The sequence below is a fragment of the Cryptosporidium sp. chipmunk genotype I genome (assembly GCF_004936735.1).
Source record: "Cryptosporidium sp. chipmunk genotype I strain 37763 chromosome Unknown contig_22, whole genome shotgun sequence".
In the NCBI taxonomy this organism is placed as follows: Eukaryota; Apicomplexa; class Conoidasida; order Eucoccidiorida; family Cryptosporidiidae; genus Cryptosporidium; species Cryptosporidium sp. chipmunk genotype I.
Window position 1 is genome coordinate 28241 of NW_027125603.1, and position 20313 is coordinate 48553.

At 32.2% G+C, this 20313-nt stretch overlaps 12 protein-coding genes across 12 annotated transcripts; 10 read left to right on the forward strand and 2 right to left on the reverse strand.

Annotated features, from left to right (window-relative positions):
- Positions 1-20: 20 nt before the first annotated feature.
- On the forward strand, positions 21-951 carry ELE39_002064 (transport particle component; the record flags this gene model as incomplete). The annotated part of the gene is made up of 5 exons (XM_067344914.1): positions 21-98; positions 243-331; positions 403-587; positions 648-700; positions 769-951. 5 exons carry the CDS (start codon positions 21-23, stop codon positions 949-951), a joined length of 588 nt encoding a protein of 195 aa, XP_067200856.1.
- A 125-nt stretch (positions 952-1076) lies between these two features.
- ELE39_002065 (alpha-glucan branching enzyme alpha-amylase glycogen brancing enzyme) lies at positions 1077-2984 on the reverse strand (the record flags this gene model as incomplete). The annotated part of the gene is made up of 1 exon (XM_067344915.1): positions 1077-2984. One exon carries the CDS (start codon positions 2982-2984, stop codon positions 1077-1079), a length of 1908 nt encoding a protein of 635 aa, XP_067200857.1.
- Positions 2985-3911: 927 nt separating this feature from the next.
- On the forward strand, positions 3912-6308 carry ELE39_002066 (uncharacterized protein; the record flags this gene model as incomplete). Its single annotated transcript, XM_067344916.1, has 1 exon — positions 3912-6308. One exon carries the CDS (start codon positions 3912-3914, stop codon positions 6306-6308), a length of 2397 nt encoding a protein of 798 aa, XP_067200858.1.
- Positions 6309-7193: 885 nt separating this feature from the next.
- ELE39_002067 (uncharacterized protein) lies at positions 7194-7430 on the forward strand (the record flags this gene model as incomplete). Its single annotated transcript, XM_067344917.1, has 1 exon — positions 7194-7430. One exon carries the CDS (start codon positions 7194-7196, stop codon positions 7428-7430), a length of 237 nt encoding a protein of 78 aa, XP_067200859.1.
- A 138-nt stretch (positions 7431-7568) lies between these two features.
- ELE39_002068 (insulin-degrading enzyme) lies at positions 7569-8540 on the forward strand (the record flags this gene model as incomplete). The annotated part of the gene is made up of 1 exon (XM_067344918.1): positions 7569-8540. One exon carries the CDS (start codon positions 7569-7571, stop codon positions 8538-8540), a length of 972 nt encoding a protein of 323 aa, XP_067200860.1.
- Positions 8541-8657: 117 nt separating this feature from the next.
- ELE39_002069 (putative membrane with signal peptide and transmembrane domain) lies at positions 8658-9284 on the forward strand (the record flags this gene model as incomplete). The annotated part of the gene is made up of 1 exon (XM_067344919.1): positions 8658-9284. One exon carries the CDS (start codon positions 8658-8660, stop codon positions 9282-9284), a length of 627 nt encoding a protein of 208 aa, XP_067200861.1.
- Positions 9285-10127: 843 nt separating this feature from the next.
- Positions 10128-11147, forward strand: ELE39_002070 (glyceraldehyde 3-phosphate dehydrogenase; the record flags this gene model as incomplete). The annotated part of the gene is made up of 1 exon (XM_067344920.1): positions 10128-11147. One exon carries the CDS (start codon positions 10128-10130, stop codon positions 11145-11147), a length of 1020 nt encoding a protein of 339 aa, XP_067200862.1.
- Positions 11148-12008: 861 nt separating this feature from the next.
- On the forward strand, positions 12009-13565 carry ELE39_002071 (hexokinase family; the record flags this gene model as incomplete). Its single annotated transcript, XM_067344921.1, has 1 exon — positions 12009-13565. The coding sequence occupies one exon, from the start codon at positions 12009-12011 to the stop codon at positions 13563-13565; it is 1557 nt and encodes a 518-aa protein (XP_067200863.1).
- A 412-nt stretch (positions 13566-13977) lies between these two features.
- ELE39_002072 (mRNA cleavage factor) lies at positions 13978-14811 on the forward strand (the record flags this gene model as incomplete). The annotated part of the gene is made up of 1 exon (XM_067344922.1): positions 13978-14811. One exon carries the CDS (start codon positions 13978-13980, stop codon positions 14809-14811), a length of 834 nt encoding a protein of 277 aa, XP_067200864.1.
- A 116-nt stretch (positions 14812-14927) lies between these two features.
- Positions 14928-16331, reverse strand: ELE39_002074 (membrane bound aspartyl with a signal peptide plus transmembrane domain; the record flags this gene model as incomplete). Its single annotated transcript, XM_067344924.1, has 1 exon — positions 14928-16331. The coding sequence occupies one exon, from the start codon at positions 16329-16331 to the stop codon at positions 14928-14930; it is 1404 nt and encodes a 467-aa protein (XP_067200866.1).
- Positions 16332-16995: 664 nt separating this feature from the next.
- On the forward strand, positions 16996-17903 carry ELE39_002075 (rab1a; the record flags this gene model as incomplete). Its single annotated transcript, XM_067344925.1, has 3 exons — positions 16996-17021; positions 17192-17264; positions 17364-17903. 3 exons carry the CDS (start codon positions 16996-16998, stop codon positions 17901-17903), a joined length of 639 nt encoding a protein of 212 aa, XP_067200867.1.
- A 166-nt stretch (positions 17904-18069) lies between these two features.
- Positions 18070-20229, forward strand: ELE39_002076 (SET domain containing; the record flags this gene model as incomplete). Its single annotated transcript, XM_067344926.1, has 1 exon — positions 18070-20229. One exon carries the CDS (start codon positions 18070-18072, stop codon positions 20227-20229), a length of 2160 nt encoding a protein of 719 aa, XP_067200868.1.
- Positions 20230-20313: the final 84 nt, after the last annotated feature.

Consider the following 20313-nt stretch of genomic DNA (forward strand, 5'->3'; position numbering starts at 1 on the left):
CCTAAAATAAGAGATTGGAAATGTTGAGAATTGATAGGCAAAACAAAAAAGGAGCATCTCAACCATTAGAAAGAAATATTATGAAATGTTCGCCTGAAGTAAGTTTTTAAAAATGAGTAGGAAAGTTGAAGAAATATATCTTTAAATGATATGTATATGCATTACCAATTCCTTTTTTTTAATTTAATATTATTATTAATTTTATGTAAATACAAATCCAATTTCAACTATCTAAATTTTAGATTAATTTAAGTTCCTTCGCATTTTTATTTTCTGAAATGGTTCAATATTCTTTATCTTGCTTAAAACCGGGAATTAGGCTTGAAGATAAGTAAGTTGAAAATATATTGGTTTTATTAACCTCTAGAAATTACAAATTACTATTTACTTTTTAAATTAAAGACTACATGAAATGGGAATTTCTGTTGGATATAAAATAGTTGAGCTGATTTCCATTAGAGATAAGGCTCACCAAAAAAGAGAAACTAGAATACTTCAAATACTTTCTTTTATATCTCAAAAATGTTGGAAGTATTTGTTTGGACATGCCGGTGACTTACTTAAAGGCCAGGAGTCTGATGATGAGTGTAAGTTAAATTAATGTTTAAAACTTAGAGAACCTACTATATTTAACTCTCTTTACTCAGATATGATCAATGACAAAAATCTTCTCTTGAATAAATTCATCTCCGTCCCAAGGGTAAGTAGTATTGAATATTATTACGAATGATAATTATTTTAACAAATGATTAATTAATCAATCATCAGGATCTTGAACATATTAATTGTGGTGCATATGCTGCAGGAATTGTTTCAGGAATTCTAGATAGCTCAGAATTCCCTGCAAATGTGACTGCTCATACCACTGAAGACACTCCAAATAACTATAGTACGACCATTCTTATTAAATTCGACAAATCTGTACTTCTTAGGGACAAATCTATTCAATAATTTTAGTGAATAACCTCTTACTCATTATCAGTCTTGTTTACGGAATTAGCTTGAATAATTATTTATATTAATACTAGAGCATATATATTTGATTGCCAATGATTATAATTAAATAATGAGAATTATTATGCCATACAGAATCTATATATAGTTACAGAGTATTTAGGCACATTCAACATATAATATACATTATTTTCTGTGGAATCTTCTTGAGAAAATTGAATTTGCCCTTTCTTAGGACTTGTATAGCTTCCCTCCCAGCCTCCATATTCTTCAGACTGAGAATTAAACTCTTGTTTCAATACTCTACCAAAAGATTTAGTAATATTCTGACAAATCTTAACTTGGTAATTATTATCAAGCCATTCAACTTTATCCATATTTACAATACACAAAAACGCCTTTTCCTTGCTTTTTCTTATAAAAACTGTGACTAGATTTGAGAAGTTTACATTAAAATCACAGAAGTTATTGTAATTTGAAGCAAAAACTTCTCTTTCTTTACTTTTGAGAAAATTAATATCTTTAACCAATTTTCTCATTTGTTGTGTGATTTGGTCACTATTTTTAATTAATCCCCAGTCATAGTTATAAGCTTTATCTTTTGCCGACCACCATTTCCCCTGAAGATTCTCTGTTCCCATAAAAACCATTGGGATTCCAAAAGATATACAAGATAATGAATACAATAACCTACAATATGCTCTTGCATCCCAGTTTTGTCTTCCACCAAATTGCTCGACTATGTATCTCCCAATGCGATCATCACCAGAGGGAATACCCCCATTACATCTGTTCCCAGCCTGGTCATGATTGCCCAGCATTGTTAGAATGCATTGACTAGGGGAATCAAACCCATTGTGACCTTGAATAAGAGACTTAGAATATCCAGAATTCCACTCTTGCTGAGTTTTTTGATTTCTAAATTGGGAGATAATATCGTAATACGACGAGTGGATCCAACATGAATCAAATCCACACTCTTTTAAGTAGTTTGGGTTTTCTGGAACAACTTCTGCAATTAGAAACCTGCCGGGGAATTCTTCCTTTAATTTAAGTGTGATGTTCTTCAATAACCAATTTGGCATGTTGTGAACACTATCAAAACGTATTCCATCAACTCCATACTCTCCCAAAAGTACTCTACATGCTTCGTATAACATATCTTGTACTTCTTTTTTGTTGAAATTGAACTTGGCTCCCCAGCCTGTATCTCCACCTCCCTCAAAGTATATCCCACCTTGGTGATTATATCCATCAAAATTCCATAGTGAGTTGAGTTTAGATGCTCCGTGATGAAGAACTAAATCCACAATTATAAGTAAATCCTTCTCATGCACCTTATGAACTAAATATATAAAGTCATCAACTGATCCTAAGTAACTGTTAATACTCAATAGTAACCTTGGGTTATATCCCCATTCTCCACAATATTCTACAATAGGCATTAGTTCTAAACAATTAAAGTTCAAATCCTTGATGTTATCAAGCCCATGGTCAGCAATTTGTTTAAAAAAGCTCGGATTCTTGCTTAGTCCTACTTCGGAGTTAACTGAAAAGTACTCTGAATACGTTTGAATATAGCTTTCAACATGCAACTCGTAAATAATTAAATGGCTAAATTCGTGTCTTTTAAAGTATTTTCCAGTCGACTTTTTGAAATTCCCAAGGATGTCAACAACATAACACGAATCAGTATCGTAATCTGTAAATCGAGCATAAGGATCTCTCCTTGTTATTTTTTCCCCACTTGATGTTTCCAGAAGAAAGTGATACTTATCGTTTAACTCCACATTTTTTATTATTGCCTTTTTTATGTTTAACTCATCATTTTCCATCAAAAAACTTTGATTTGTATCACTATTAACTAACCATACATTCTTAGAATGCACTACCCAAAGCCTAAAAACACATATCCCAAACTCTTTATAAAGCACTGCTCCCATCTTTCTTTCTTCTTCCTTAATTGATTCTGGCAACTCTTCATGTTTAATCTGAAACCATCCAGCTTTTTCCTTTCTTTCCTCGCTCATAATAATTTCTTGATTTTATAACTCGGTTTCTAAGACTTAAATATTTCTAATAAAAATAAATTCTTATAATGACTTTTCAAAAAATTATTTAATTAAAATGAATGGCGAGTGAAATAATTTTACACATGCAATTGCACAAATCCTCTTTAAATTTGTTACATACCGGCATTTATAACAAATTTGCATGTATGTGAAATGACTAATTGACACGTATGTGGACATATATTACAAAAAAAAATAATTGAGATTTGTTAAAGTTTGGAAATTTGATTTTTTTTTCAAAAGTTTTTAATAAAAAACGAAAGATCTATAAGGATTTATTGAGAGAATTGTTAAAGTCAATATGACAATCGTGAAGAAAAGTCAATAGAACTAAATATTTACTCTTCCATTTGAGGTAATCACATTCTAAAGAGAATTATAGTATAATTAACTGCATATAATGCGTAGTGTGCTTATTATGGAGTAATATTGTCAAACACCAAGTTAAGCTCAATATAAAAAAAAAAAGTGATATTATAAATAAATTAATTTTGGCGCGTAAATAATTACTAATGTCAAATAGAAATAACTAGATAATTTAAAATTGTCAAAAAGGAAAAATAAGTAATTATTTCATATTAATTCAATAAAATTAAATATATTTATGCGTCAAAATATTGATTTTATATATAAATTTAAATACAAAGTTATATGAAGTTTTAAACAATTCAGCAAATATTTTGAATATATAATAAAAAGCCATTTTTAATATAAAAGTTGTAATTTTAAATAAAAATTTATAATTAAAGCCAAGAAATCAATTTATCAGAAACAAATATACTAAAAGCTATTCTTTTTGAGTATTTATGAGAAAAGGTTTAAGGAATAGTTTTTTTTGGATCTCGTTAAAGTTTGCAGAAATAAATGATACTGTGAGTGTACAAGATGAACCAAGGTCGAAATAATTCGTATAAATTGGAAAAGTCTAACTTGAGTCTTAGACAGATTGTTTCAAAAAATATATATCCAATAGAGGTTTTATTAAAACTTTATAAGCCTCTTAATGTTCCAAGAAGTATTTTCAAGTTGGAAACTGTTGTTCAAAAAAGTATTACCCACGGTTCTAATAATTTCAGTTATTCTAGAAATACTGGTTATAGTGGACAAAACTCTAGCTATTTAGAAAGGAAGCATAAAAATGGATATTTTAATAATCAAAATAAGGCTTTCAGTACATTTGAGACAAATTATTCCCCTTCAAAAAATCCAAACTCTTCAGAAGAAGGAGGAGCTAGTGGGGCAATTTATGGATATTCCTGGAGAAGGAACAACCCAACAATAGTAGAAAATGCTATTAATCAGGAACCTATACGTAGCAGTTATGTAAAGCCACGTAAAAGCATTGAAAGGACAGATGTTATAAATAGTTTTAGCGCTCGCAACCAATTGGCTGATTTACAAGAAGATATGTCATCTATTGAAAAAATCTTGAATAAGAGGTTTGAAAAAGATGGTATTGATTCAGAGGAATTTATTAGAAACAAGCTTGTTATGGCATTAGAAGGGATCGATTCGAGAATTTCGCATAATCACAATAGTGAAGCGTTATCTGGTATAATTGATAACGATGAAAGAATTAAAATGCCATTTTCTGATAAGTTAATTGATGTTAGAAGTGATTTGACTGACGAAAAGACTCACAATATGATACAAAGTGATTTGAAGGACATATCATCATCTAATAATTATTATCATGGTAATTATACTTCTATAGATTCAAGACTATTTAAGAGTAATATAGTCAAAAACAATATATTTAGTGGTAAATTTGCGAACAATTCAAGAGCTGTTCAGAATGTGAGCCTTAATATTGACAATAACAGCTTTAAAGATGGTAATGAAGGCATTAACAATAATAATATAAATATTAATTTAATGGGAATTGATACTAATAAAGACTCTTCATTGAACAATTTCCATAATACCTATAATAATTTGAGAATTGATAATCAATTGATTCAAAATAACCATAATATTGGTTTGGAAATAAGACAAGAAATAGATATGCTTGATATTCCAATTTGGTTATATAAAGAGTCAGGTTCTTTTACGGTGAATGGACCCTTTTCAACAAAACATATGAGCAGTTTATGGAAGAGTTATACATTTACTCACAAAACTTTGTTTACAATGACTTCAAAATATGTTTGGGGTCCAATAAACTTATTTTACCCAGAGGTTAAATCAACATTTACTTATATTCCTGATTTGGAAGTTTTATCTCAAAGACTTACAGATGTTTCAATCCAAAACGATAAAGTAGAGAAAATTAAGAGTGAGGATATTTCGTCTATTATTTCAGAAATCAATGAGCTGCAATTAAATGTAGGTGATCACCATATTTCTGCTCCAAAGGTGATTAATAATGAAAAGAATTCATCCATTACTTTAAGTTCTGGAAAGGATTCGGTTAAAGTACAAGATTTAAAATCTAATCATGATAGTTTTGTTGTTGAATCACAAAATAGTGAAAATAGCTGTGAATTTGAGCCGAAAGTAATACAACCTTCATCCACAAAAGTTCCTTGGGGAGGGGTTACTAGCGAACATTTGAAAACAAAGAAAGAAGTTATAAATTTTCATGATATATTAAGAGAGGAAGAAATAAGCTCTAAAGAAAAACTTAGAATGGAGGCAATGAATCGAGCAAATAATAATAGCAGTAATTCGGAAGCTCTTAATAATAAAGATGCACCTAAAGGATGGAAAAGAATTCCTAAAGAAAGATCAAGCATTTTTTTGGGCTCAACTAATGAACATGATTCTTTGGGAAATGATCAAACTAAGCAGGCCTCATCTAAAGTTCCATATTCAACAAATTTAAATATTAATAATGGAAATAAATGGAAAGGATGGGGAGTCAAAACAGGAGAATCAGCAAATACTGAGTTATTTGAAGCTATTACTTTGGACTCGTTCGGTAACTTTTCAACGAATCAAATGCAAAAACATAATCAAAAGGGTTTCTGGGAAATGTGTAATTCTGATTCTTTGCATAAAGGTTCCGTACGGGAAAATAATAATCGCAATGTGAAATGTAATAAAGTTAATGACAACCTTGATTTAGAAGTAATCGATCATAAAGCAGAATGTAGTTTTGATGAGATTGACAAAGAAGAAATGAATAAAGATTTTTACAGCAAGGAATCTACATTTAATACAACAAATAAACCTTTGAATCATAAAAACAAAAGAAAGAAGGGAAAGAAAATAGACTCCTCTTTACTGGCTTTTGGAATTCGTTCGGACAAGCCACGAAATTTAAATTATGATTTGGATTAGAGATTAAGAGTGGTTGAATATTTAAAATTACTATTTATTAATTTTTTAAACATAGTCTGAATATTTCTCTTATATTTATTTTAGATATATATTACTCAAATTTTCTTTTTTTTCCCAATGTAGACAAATAATTTAATACCGGTATTTTGTTACATGACTTAATTGCATGTGCATACGTGTTAAAAAAGTTTTGCATGCAATTACGTGGCAGAAAGTAGATGGGCATGTGAACAAGTAATACGATTAGTTTTTTAAAAGTTAGTTTTAATGTGAGATAAGGCTTTTTTCAGAAATTTATTTTATGGAAGATTGGGGAAGAATAAATTAAATAATTGAATGAAAAAATAACAAAAAAACTTTAATTTTGATTAATAATTAAGTGGATAATCAATATTGCCTCAAGTTATAAAAAAAAAAAATTAGGGAGTTTGGCGGCAAGTGCGTAGAAATTGTGGATGTGTGTGAGAACGAAAATAAATTAAGCTGGAAAAAAAGCGAGTTAAATAAAGTAAATGGAAAGAACCTATTCAAATATAGAGGAAAGAAAGTTCAAGAAAAAGAAATAATAGCTATATAGGCAGGAGTGAAGAAGAGTAGGTGAGTAAAGATAGGAAAAAAGAACAAGAATCGTAGCATTGAGATATTGGAGTAGATGAATATTAATTAAGCCACAATAAAGAGGTATATATACATATATCTATATATGTATATATGCAAATATATACATGCGATGCATTGCTAATAGGTATATAACTTTCGAAGCAAAAGTATTTTACAGTTTAAATACATTTATTTTTCTAGTTATTAATAAATTACATGAAATTAAATCGGGAATTTGAACAAGAAAACATATATAATTAAGATTTGAGTAGAGAATTCAATGAGATGAGTTACAATATTCACTGGCCAAGGCAAGATTCCATTGATAATATAGGTTGCTCATATGAGAACTTAAATTATGAACATAGATTAAGTACTGCGTCCAATGGTGGAAAAAGCAGGGAAAATAGCATAAATGTTAACACTATGTTATTCGAAGACCATTTCTCCCCAAGGCTTTCTGAGGGTCTAAATTCAATGAGATTTTCGGATATTGGGGATATGACAGAGGAAGAGTGGTAAGTTAATAAACAAACATTACTAGTCTTAGTCTACTACTTTTTTCTTTACTTTTTTTTTTCTAGGAATAAACAACAGCAGAGACAGAACTCACAAAGATATGATGCATTGTATATTGTGAGTGAGAGGGAGGAGGATATTATGAAGATGAAAAGTACTATGGATAAGTTGAAATTCAAGGGAGTCGGTAATGAAACAAGCAAAACCAATAAAGATTCGATTTCGGATACTTCTTTGGGATATATTTGTAGTTTGATATATAACTTCAGGGAAAATAATACAATAAGAAGCAAACAATCACAACTAACTTTATGGGAAATTATGAGACAGTTTTACTTGATAAACAATTTATTTTTTATACTTAAAGTCTTAAAGACTTTAATTTCGAGTAATAAGACTCATAGACTAAGCCAAGATATGGGGTGGGTTTCTTTTATGTGCTTATTATCAACTTTTATGACCAGTACATTGGCTTATTTAACAAGGTCATTCATATTTTATCATCGCATTGATGATAGGTATACAAAAAAGTTATTTTCACCTTTTCATGTTTATTGCCAATTAAGAAAAGCTGGTGATGAGATGCCTGAAGCTTTGTTCATGCTAGAGAGAGTTAATTGGACATATACTTTAATAATGCATATATTGGAAGATATTCCCCAGTTGTTTGCATCTTCAATTTTCCTGTCATACTATGGAAATGATTTCTACGCATTCTTCATGATCACATGGAGTTCTTGCATGATCATTACAACTTCCATCAGAATGGGTATTTCTTATCCTCTTATTGGGACTTTGAGCCTTATTTTCTCAAGAAAACCCCCAGTTGACTCTCCAACCTTGAATGAAGCAACCACAACCACATTGCATTTTCCTTTGTTTATGGCTGCAATCACTTTTATTTGGGCAGTTGCTGATAGTCTATGCCTATATTTCACTCATGGATTCTGGACTATTCTTTTTTATTTTGGTCTAACGGCAAATATTCTCGCATCTACATTGTTTATATTGTATTACGTACATCTTTCTAAGCAAGCATCAACGTATACGCGCCAATTAAATTCACTTTATTTTACAGAAGACTTTAGCAGAATTCAGTCAAGGAATTTTTAAGTTTTATTATATGATAGAAAAGCTGGCTAATTAGCGTTACTGTACGACTAAAGACTCTTTTTTTGTTGGGGAGCAAACTAGCCTGGTTTTGAATTGTAAGCATGACATGGTACTATTATGCAAAGATTAACTTATGTAATTTGCTTCTTTCTAATTGTGTGTGGACAGGTGATTGACAGCTTTTGGCCTTTTATTAGAGAAGTTGGAGCAAGAGCTTTGCCACCTCATGATGTTTCAGAAAATAGTCAGAAAAATCTTTCTACTATTACATACTCTTGGTTTTTAGAAAATCCCAATGAGTTTGTAAAGGGAGGGAGTGGCAATAATGATACTAAGTTAATAGGTAATACGATACCATGTAAAATTGAAGATGGAGGTTACAAGTTATACATAGATGTGCCATGCAATCAAAAAGAACATCGCGATTTGCTCTACTTGGATCAAGTTGGGATTTGGGTAAAGTTTCACGAATATGCTTCAAATGTTGATTTATCACTAAAAAGTACAGAAGAAAAAAATATTTCAATAAATTCTAGGATTAAATATAAGAGATTGTCGGAGGATCAAATCAAAGAAAATCTAAACAACAATAGTTTAATTGGAGATCTCGGCTTGCACTCCTTAAGAAGAAATGGCGAGAAAGAAGGGCGGTTTGTTCACTCATTTTTCCAAGTAATTTCAAAAGATTGGTTGCTTGGTTGGCGCTTTATATGCGATTATTTCAAAGAATTCATATTAAAATAATTAAATAATCTCAAAGACAAGAAATCAAAGGAATAAATATATATATAGGATGTAAATATTTTATATTTACAAGACAAAGTTCATTACTTAGGTGTTGAATTTTTAAAAGCTTGGTTGAAAGAAAGTGGGGAAAAATCAGTCTAATAGGATAGAACATTTAATTTTTTTTTGAGTATTCTGATCTCTTTGTTTAAGCAGATTAGAGTGTACGCTGAATATAAAGAATGCCTGTGAGAGCCAATAGTGGTTTACGGAGGTGCGTGGTGTTGGCGACAAATTTAGCGGGCTGTGTGAGGAAAAGGTTTAAAATAACTCGGAGCAGTTAAGCTGCAGAGTTGATAATTAAAAGTGGTGGGATAAATGCAATAAAAAAACTAGCGATTTATTTCAGATGGAATATTGGATTTAGGGAATGTGTTAATTCACCTTGATTTCTCTTAATTTTTAATTTGTCAAATTTGCATGTAATTTTTTTTATCAAGAATAATCTCAGCACCGGTAATATATATAGACATTATACCGGTATTTAGCCCAGATGGCGCCAAGTAGGTTTGCATGTCTCGTTTTCGAGTAAGCTAAGGATAGTATATTATATTAGATATTGGGGGAATTAAAAATAAATAATATAAAAAAGATAGGCGCATGGGACAGAAAGGATATTGCACACCAGTATTATATATATAAAGAAATAACCCACTTTATTTAGTTGAATCCTAGATAGATATAACTAGTATTTTATCAATATTTCCTAATATTTTTTTTTGAAAAAATTTGGAAGTAAACCAAGACTTTTGCTAATTTGAAAGACATCAGTTTATTGTTAACTTCAGAAATAGCTTAAAGATGACTGCAACTTTGGGTATTAATGGTTTCGGACGTATTGGTCGTTTAGTTTTGAGAGCTTGTATGGATAGAAATGATATTACAGTAGTAGCGATAAATGATCCATTCATGGATGTAGAATATATGGCTTACCTCTTGAAATATGATTCAGTTCATGGCAACTTTAACGGCACAGTCGAGGTATCAGGCAAGGATTTGTGCATCAACGGTAAGGTAGTAAAGGTATTCCAAGCTAAGGATCCGGCGGAGATCCCATGGGGAGCTTCTGGCGCTCAGATCGTATGTGAGTCAACTGGTGTATTCACAACGGAGGAGAAGGCTTCCTTGCATCTTAAGGGTGGGGCTAAGAAGGTCATCATCTCCGCTCCACCAAAGGACAGCGTTCCAATGTATGTTATGGGTGTGAACCACACTGAATATGACCCATCGAAGTTCAATGTTATCTCTAACGCTTCTTGCACAACAAACTGTCTTGCTCCTTTGGCTAAGATCATTAATGACAAGTTTGGAATTGTTGAAGGTTTGATGACAACTGTTCACTCTCTTACTGCTAACCAATTAACCGTTGATGGCCCAAGCAAAGGTGGTAAGGACTGGAGAGCAGGAAGATGTGCCGGAAACAACATTATTCCAGCAAGTACTGGCGCAGCAAAGGCCGTAGGTAAGGTTATCCCAGCTTTGAATGGAAAGCTCACAGGTATGGCCATCCGTGTCCCAACTCCAGATGTCTCTGTTGTTGATCTCACTTGCAGGCTCGCGAAGCCAGCCTCTATTGAGGATATCTACCAAGCCGTTAAGGAGGCGTCCAATGGTCCAATGAAGGGAATCATGGGCTTCACAAGTGACGACGTCGTCTCCACCGATTTTATTGGTTGCAAGTACTCTTCTATCTTCGACAAGAATGCATGCATCGCACTCAATGACTCATTTGTTAAGCTAATTTCTTGGTATGACAACGAGTCTGGTTACTCAAATAGACTCGTTGACCTCGCTGTTTACGTTGCTTCAAGAGGTCTTTAAATCTGGAGTTAAGGATAAGCAAGAGTTGAGTAAGACATTTCAGTGCATAATCTTTCAAATTGGCATCATCACTTGATAATTGTATTTTCGCAGACTTGTTACACCCAGCATGCTTTGCTCTAACGCGCATCGTTACCTCCGCTGGATCATAACATAATACTAACTTGTCCGCTTCAGATCGCCCTCTGTTATTGCGGGTTTTCTTTTGATTGATTCACAGAAGGCACTGAATTTGATTTTTTGTTAGTGACGAGAGCAATTCTTTAAGGGTGTTGAGGAGCTAGTGGATTATTCACAAATGAACATTTGCCAATCGAACTTACTATCGCATAAAGTATAATCACCTCGGAAAACTTGCTCCATTAACTTGTATTGAGTAGTTTGTTTTACTTGTCAATCGAAATGTTAATTACTTAATTTCAATTGCAATTGGCTTTTTTTTTCCTCGAAATTTCAACTGTTCTCTATTTGATTTCATTCGTAAAAAGGCTGTCCACATAAAATAGTAGTTGAGCATTACGTGTATTGTCAATATGAGTTACATGCAATGAAGGGTAAAGTAGAAATTATCATACCGGTATACAAGTGGAGTGCAGAAGAGAATTACGATTTTGCATGTATTTGGCGCCCTAGTTTGTGAAAAATTTCTGAATTTATTAAAGTTATTTAATTTAAATAAATAGTAGTTAGGGGGAAAATTAATAAGATTACTCGTGACAATTAGAAAATGTAATATTATCTGCAGTAGAATTAGACGGTTTGATCAATATTTTGGAGTAAAGTGACGATAGAAAAGACATAGTCCAAAAATTCGAGGCTGTAATAAATATAAACATATAATTAAATTAAAGCAGAACTAAAATGGAGGAAGAAAATCAAGCCAAGAAGCTGTTCGATTTATATGAAGAATATTTTTTCCTGCCAAAATCAAAGTTGCTGGAATTAGTTGATGATTTTTACAAATCTTTAGAAGATGGACTTGAAAATCACACAAATCAACTAAAGATTAATAAATACCATTCCGATTACAAACCTTTTAAGATGCTAGATTCTTGTGTTGATAGAATTCCAACTGGGAGGGAAAAAGGTGTTTATTATGCTATTGATATGGGTGGTACTAATTTAAGATGCGTTCGAGTAAATTTACTTGGTAATGGCCAAAGCGAAACCAAATTTAAAAAAGTTAGATTGTCAGAAATGGAAGTTTTTTTTCCAGGGAAAGCTTTGAATGGTAGCAAATATTCAAATATTGGCCAAGAAAAAGTTAATATTTTAGATAAAGCTGTATCTTCGGAAACAATGTTCAATTCAATTGCAATTTTTTTTAATGAGTTCTTGAAGGAATGTGGTGACTTAAATAATTTAACGAGTGTTAATATTAGCAGTCTCCCATTAGAAGTTGCATTCACCTTCTCTTTTCCCACAATACAATTTGAAATCGCTAGTGCAAATCTGATAATATGGACAAAAGGGATTGAAACAGGTAGATCAACAAATGATCCTGTTGAAGGAAAAGATGTTGGTGACTTATTGAATTCAGCTTTTAAAAGAAATGGAGTACCAGCTCATTGTAAATGTATTATAAACGATACAGTTGGAACTCTTCTATCAGCAATGTATGATTTGAATATTAATAGTTACAGCACCAATGCCCACTTCACAAAAGCTAATTTGCAGACCAGTACATCTAAGAATAAGCCATTAATTGGAATTGTGGTTGGAACTGGAGTAAATGCCTGCTACTTTGAACCCAGTTCTTCAAATTTTGGTTATAAAGGAGTTATTATTAATACAGAATGTGGGGATTTCTATTCATCCAAATTACCCTTAACTGATTGTGATCTTACCATTGATTGGTTCAGTGATAACAGAGGAGAGCAAAGATTTGAAAAGATGATTAGTGGAACTTATTTAGGAGAAATCTCTCGGTTATTAATTATCAATTTTTTAAAACATAAAACACCAGAGGTCTTTTTCAAAAGGAATTCATTCAAAACTGAACATATTGCCACAATTATTAGCAAATTTAGTGATACTCGTAACAAATGTTGCCAAAACCATGATTTAAAGTCTATTGAAAATTACTTAAAGGAAACATTTTCATCAAATTTTGACCATAATTCCACTCATGTTATCGCAAAAATATCACAAATGGTACTCATGAGAGCAGCATCTCTTGTCTCAGTCCTTCTTGCTGCATTTATCAAAAGAATCAATAAACCAAACAATCAAGTTACCATTGCCATTGACGGATCAGTTTGGACAAAAATACCCACGTTTCAAAATTATGTTAAAAACTCACTCTCATTTATAATTCAAGAAAGCGGAGATTTTGATTCAATACATTTTTATGAATCAGACGATGGCTCTGGAAGAGGTGCTGCAATTCTTGTTAGCACTTTCGGCAGCACACATTGACCTTTTTATAATCCATTCTACTTTTTCAACTTCATTTCTTGCCATTAATTATTTGTAATTATTGTTGTTATTCATTAAAAATGATAGGAATTAATTCACCTTACTTTCTTAATTCAAAACACTTGCTTATTCACATTTATAAATGCCAAGTCATAAAAATAATTAAGCCTTAGGCGCGCGCGCTACGGGCTTAATTTTATTTAGAAATTGAATGTTTTTAGGGTTTTATTTCTCGATAATAATTTTTTTTTATTTCTAAATAAATACCTCTTGAAATTGAAAGAAGTCATTTTTTTGCAATTGAAATCCATTCTTAACAGCAAGCTCTGTATATATCCTTAAAATCCAATAATTAATTTTAATTTTTAAAAGAGCATTTTATATATGCAAATTTGTATGCATCTCTATACCAATGCAGGAGGGTTCAAATGTTAGCTCCAATTTGATGAGCGATAATAAAACTGAGGAAGATATTTTAGAGCAGCCGACATTCTTAGCAAACCAAAGTCCTTTGAATGAAGAACAGAATATGGCTGCGAACGTTGATCATGAACCATCGTGGTTAATTTATCCATTAGAGAATTATGGAATTCGAGTTCAAGATAATACTGAAGAAGTATCACCAAATATTCCAATTAGTGAAATGAATGGATTTAATACAAAGGTTGATAACTTTTTAAAAGATGGAATTGGACGTAGTGTTGCTGCTTTAATGCTTACTCATCGTTATCTCTGTCCACATGTAGTTTTGCTTCAGAACGATTTAACAAGTGAATGGATGCTTCCGAATTGTACTTATAAAGCCTGGGAAAATCCTCGCATAGTCTTAGCAAACTTTCTAAAGTCAATGTTCCTTACGAGTTCGAGCATCAATAGTAATATTAATTGTAATGGAAGTAATAATAACAATAATGGTGCCTCAACAAGTAATAACAGTAATATAAACAATGCTTGTTATGATAATGCAGTAGAAGTTGGGGAATACTTGGGAACTTGGTGGAGAACTGAGTTCAATTATTCTCCCTTACCTTATTTACCTCCCCATTCGACAAGGCCCAAAGAAACAATAAGAATTTACCAGGTTATTCTTCCTCCAAAGTTATTATTTAAATTACCAAAGCACCATGTATTAAAGAGCTTACCTCTGTTTGATTTGGACCCAAATATATTTGGAATAGCATGCGGTAGTATTCCTCAGCTTATTTCGAGATTTCAAATTCAGTCAATGGTCCAGTCGGATAATTAGAATTTATATTGTAATATTATTTTATTATTAATAAATGAAGTAGATTTTGCTCAATAATATTTTATATTATTCTCTTCTTAATTTTGATAATTCATTGGTTATTTTTACTTAGTATATTAGTATGTAGTAAATAACAGCAGGCTGAGTATAATAGTTAGTCCAAACGTGGCTTTTTTTAGAATAGATTCTGAATTAGATGATAATGATATGAACATAGGCCCATATTTACTATGTTTTGCCAAAGTAAAGCCGACCATTAAATTGTCTCTATCAAATATTGAGTAGTACTTTCGAATAAAGTTATTTCCAAGTACAAAAAGGGGGCCTCTAGGAGCTGGAATATCAAGAGGAATGTATCCAATGCTACAAAAATGTTCTTGTGGACCCCAGTAATAGCTGAAAGTATTAAATGATGAAGGCCCTCCTTCGTCAATTACATAGTCTTGAGGATCCATATGCATCTCTACCTCATTTCCATGAATATCTTCCATCACATAAGTTATTCTAGGAGAGGATAAATATCTATTACAGTCTCCTTCCATGGGTATGACTTTGGTGATCTTTCTCATAAAACTACTTGGGGTTGTGGAAACTGACGAACCAGTATCGATAGCTGCCTTGCAATCCCCAAAACAATAGTTTGTACTAACTCCATTAATTTTTATATCTTTGATCTTGATTTCCCAATAATGAGATCCAGTAAGGCGATGCCAAGTTATTTTATGACCATTTACTGTGTATTTAGGATCAGCAGCTCCAAAAGATATTGAACCTGGAATGCTTGAATCTCTGGAAATATAGACTCCAAAAAGATTTCTTGGCAAAATATTGCGTTCTTTAATGTTCTCTATAATTGTTGGAATATTATTTTTTTTGCTGTTTTTATCTGGAAATCCAAGCCCTACTAAACCATCAAATGGTAAGTCAGCAAAAGGAGACGTACTTTCCTCTATAGCCATCCCAAAAGACTGATCTTCTATCTTCAGCTTTCCAATATTTATGACTTCTTTCCCAAATTTTAGTACACAAGAGCCTGTACCATATTGGATGTAGGTCTCCAATGATCCATCCCCTAATTTCTGATAAGATGTACTCAATTTTGGATCATACTTATTGTGAGGTTCACAACCTTTATGCTTACATTCAATACTGGGAATCCACACACTGGAGCTTCCTGTATCAAAAATCACAACAAATTCTCTTGGGGGTGTTCCCACCTCAATTTTACCAAAATACTGACTATTTTGGTAATTTCTGAGATCCTGAGAATCCATTGCCTCGGAATACTTACTCTTAGTGATCCATCTTGAAAAATAATTGCCTTCTGCATACTTCATTCCTCCCTCAGATAGACTCAACTTTAACTCAACTTTTTGAGCATTTGTATTAAACAAACCATTACTTAGTATAGCCTCCATTCCTAACTCTGTTCTGGCATTTGACCTAATCTTGTTAGATAATCCTTCACAGAAAGCTGATATTTTCAGCATCATTAATATAAAAACTATTTGAAACACCATCTTGTATACTTTGTATTACTACGTGCAACTCTTTATTTTTTATTTTACTTTGAGTTTCATCACTTTCCTTCTTTTATACTGCTTTCTCTTTAATTAATGTTTCTTTCAGAGTCGTTCCTACCTATTTTGATTATTTTTAATTAATTAATTTTATTATTATAGCATGTATGTAAATATATGTATATATATATATATATATACATATTTTTTTTTTTTGGTCTGACTGACATGTAATTATTGACTTTTCATGTTTTTTATTTGCATGTAAACACCGGTACGTGGCCTCTAACATTAACCACGTAATAAGCGGCAAACTATCGGGCTTCTTGCCGCCAAACTCCAGATAGCATGTTAATTACTTCATATTTTGTAAGACTAAGGATTTTGGAGAAAATAAAAGGGGGCTGGCTTTCATTCAAAAAAGCTTCATGAGAAAAGGTTGAGAAGAAAGGGGCTTTATTTCTATTGGTTATTGTGTACCTTCTTTCTTTATCCGAAGGTATATTTGTCTGAAGAGTGAATTGAGGCTAATTCAGGAATAAAGTTGGATTGTTAGAGGCATTCTGGTATATAAAAGTTTAAGGTGTCTATAGTATTCTCAAAATTGAATATCCATATACGCACACACTTATATTTGTTCGTTTATAAACATATAATAGTAAAAATGTCGGCAGTTAGACAAAAGGAATAGTAAGTTAGTATTTTTGAACAAAGCGGATATATTCAGAACATGGGATGGAAGCTGGTTTTTGAAATAAATATGTGATGGAGTATTGTAAAGTGGATCCCATGAGTCTCCTGGATTTTGTTCAAATCAACTATTGAATGGCATGATTCGAACATTTCTAATTCATTTTTAGTGATTTTTTATTTAAATTAGTTTTAATAGGAGATAGTGGAGTTGGAAAATCCTGCCTATTATTGAGATTTGCGGTAAGTTTTCACTTAAACCCAGGAAAATGGCCTTTCTTTGCCCATATTCTGCAATAGAACACAAAGTAACTTTTTTTTTTTTTTTTATAAACTAACCAGGATGATTCTTTTACCGACAGTTACATCACTACAATTGGTGTGGATTTCCGATTTAGAACTATCAAAATCGATGGCAAGATCATAAAGCTACAGATTTGGGATACTGCAGGGCAGGAAAGGTTCAGGACCATTACCTCAGCATACTACAGAGGTGCTGACGGAGTAGTACTTGTATATGATACCACTTCAACTTCATCCTTTGAACACATAGATGAGTGGGTGACAGAAGTTAACCGTTATACAACTGACTCTACAAAAATCCTCATTGGAAACAAGTGTGATTTAACCTCGCAGAAGATGGTTGACTTTACTACTGGACAAAAAAAGGCTCAAGAGCTTCAAGTTGATTTCATGGAATCGAGCGCCAAAAATTCGACTAATGTCGAAGAGTGTTTTGTAAACATAGCAAGAAAACTTCTGGAAAAGAAGCTAAAAAACGGAGAAACCTCATCCAGACCCACTCATTCTCAAAATATCTACCTAAATCAGCATGGTGATGGTGGCTTAATTTCAGGAGTACTTTCTTCATGTTGTAAGTAATTTAAAATGATCGGTGTAAATTTAGATGGCGCCAAATTCAAATAGAATAGTCTTAAATTTACAAGTTCATTTAATACCTAAAGATTGCTAATATTAGTAAATTTCTCTAAGTAAACTCATTTTTTTGAAGTTATTTGTGTCACCTAATTGTATATAATGTACTAATATGGATTTTGTAGTAAAGTTACCAGTTGAATTGGATGCAGATGAGCCTCTTGTGAGCAATAGGAAAAAGCTTCTAGAAGAATGGGGATTACCAGAGGCATACGTAACTCTATGGCTAAAGGAGGATTTGGGAGAGGATTTGAAAACTCAAGACAACTTGAAGAAAATTTTTGAGAAGCTAGTTAATTTAATTCACTCTATTTATGTTTCAAGTATGACATATAAAGATACATATTTGGCGTTGGCATACAGTAGAGATGAGTACATCTCAAAAGGCAATTTAGGAAAGCTTCATTCTGATACTCCGGAGTCTTTTTTTGAGATGTATTCCCAAAAGATTATTAATGTCCCTTCTTACAATCCTATTGTAATGATTAAAGCCCTACTCGTTCTGAAAAGTATAATTAAGGATGAACTTTCCCAAGTTAGCCAAAACACTGAGAGCTCTAATGGTTTTATGAATAACTATCAATATCTATTAAACCAGTGCTTTTCTTTGGTAATGTCATCTTTAGAAAACATTTGCAAGCCTTCTCTACAGGATGTTTCCGATTTGAATATTGAAGTTGACTCAACCTATTTCGACGAGATTATTCAAAGTCTTTCTGGAGGAGAACAATCAAAACATCCTATTATACTTAGAAAACTTGGAGTAGGAACACATCCTAATCATGGAAGAGGATTTTACTCTACAGACAAGATTGAAGCTGGTACAAACATTGTCGAGATTTCTTTGTATCATGCACTATCATTTTACAATGCAATTTACTCTGAAGATTTTGGATACATTGCAAGATTTTTAACAAACCCAACTCAATACATTCATAAAATGAAATCAATAATTTCCGAAACCACAAATTTATCCAACGTTCCTGACCAAAATATTATGTATGAACCAATTGACCACGACTCTATTCTGCTTCTTTTTATCATATTTCAAGTTTTTCAAGGAGAAAAATCAAAGTGGAATAAAGTCATTTCTATGTGGCAGAATCCTATGCATGCATGCAATCAAAACATCTATATGGCGCCAAAAGAGGTCAGAGATTTTCTATCCCATGGTGGAAATGACTTTGGGAGCCGAATTTCTAATAGCATAGATGAGCTTTATAGTTTGATTAAACACGTGTATTTTCTTTTAGACACCGTGCAGGAGGAGGCAAATAGGTTGAGCGACCAGCTTGGAGACAAACAGCTTTCAGAATCCATAAGGTTTTTCAAGGATTTGGATTACAAGGCCATATTCACATGGAGGAGATTTAACCAAATTAAGTACGTATTAGATACTAGGTCATTTAGCATTAGGTGGTGGCCTTTAAATGAGAAGTTTTATAAACACCAAAAGTTGGGAGATAAGAGTGATTTAAAGATGATTAGCCAATCTACTGACGGTAATGATCATCTTGAGCTCATTAGTATACCCGTTACAGACTTTTCCTTCAATGCTGAATCCAAGAATTTGGTATTACCTGTACCTATTCATGGAGTACGTACAATCTTGCCGATTGCTGATATGTTTAATCACTCACATTTAGCACCATGCTCATCTCCATTCTTGGACTTTGAGAATAATATGATTTCTATTAAGAATGAAGTAGAAATTCCAATGAATTGTGAGGTATATATTAGATATGGTATTTTATCAAGTAGTGAATGTTTATTTGGTTATGGGTTCATCCCTAAAACGGAACCTGTTTCTGGCTTATTTGACACTTTGACATTAAACTTGGAGCCTGAAGACGATGATCCATTGTATAAAATGAAGATGTTAGTCCTGAAACATTCCAATATCCCAACTGATCACATATTTTCAAAGCTGTCTTTAGAAAAGCTGACTAATGAAGATTTACTATTTAAATGTATAGATATAGTAACGTCCAACGATCCAATCTCTACTCTCAAGAACTGGGACAAAAAAGGAAGAGAACCCAAAAGGTACTCCAATATCAATTACATGCAAATAGTCTACGAGATCTTAGAAAGCTTATTAAAACCCTGTATAGAGCACCAAAATATGCTCCAAAGCTACAAATCTTCTCCAGCTGACTTAAGACCTTTTTGGTTCCAAGACTGGGGAGAAAGAGCACTATTATACTATTCTAGCCAAATAGATTTAATAAAACTTTCTTTAGAAAAGTTTAAAAAGAGAAAAAGAAGTTAAAGACATGCAGAAAAAAAAGCACCTGAGGTTAAATATTGAAGAAATAGCAAACGCACTTTCTAAATTACACTTATTAGAACTTAG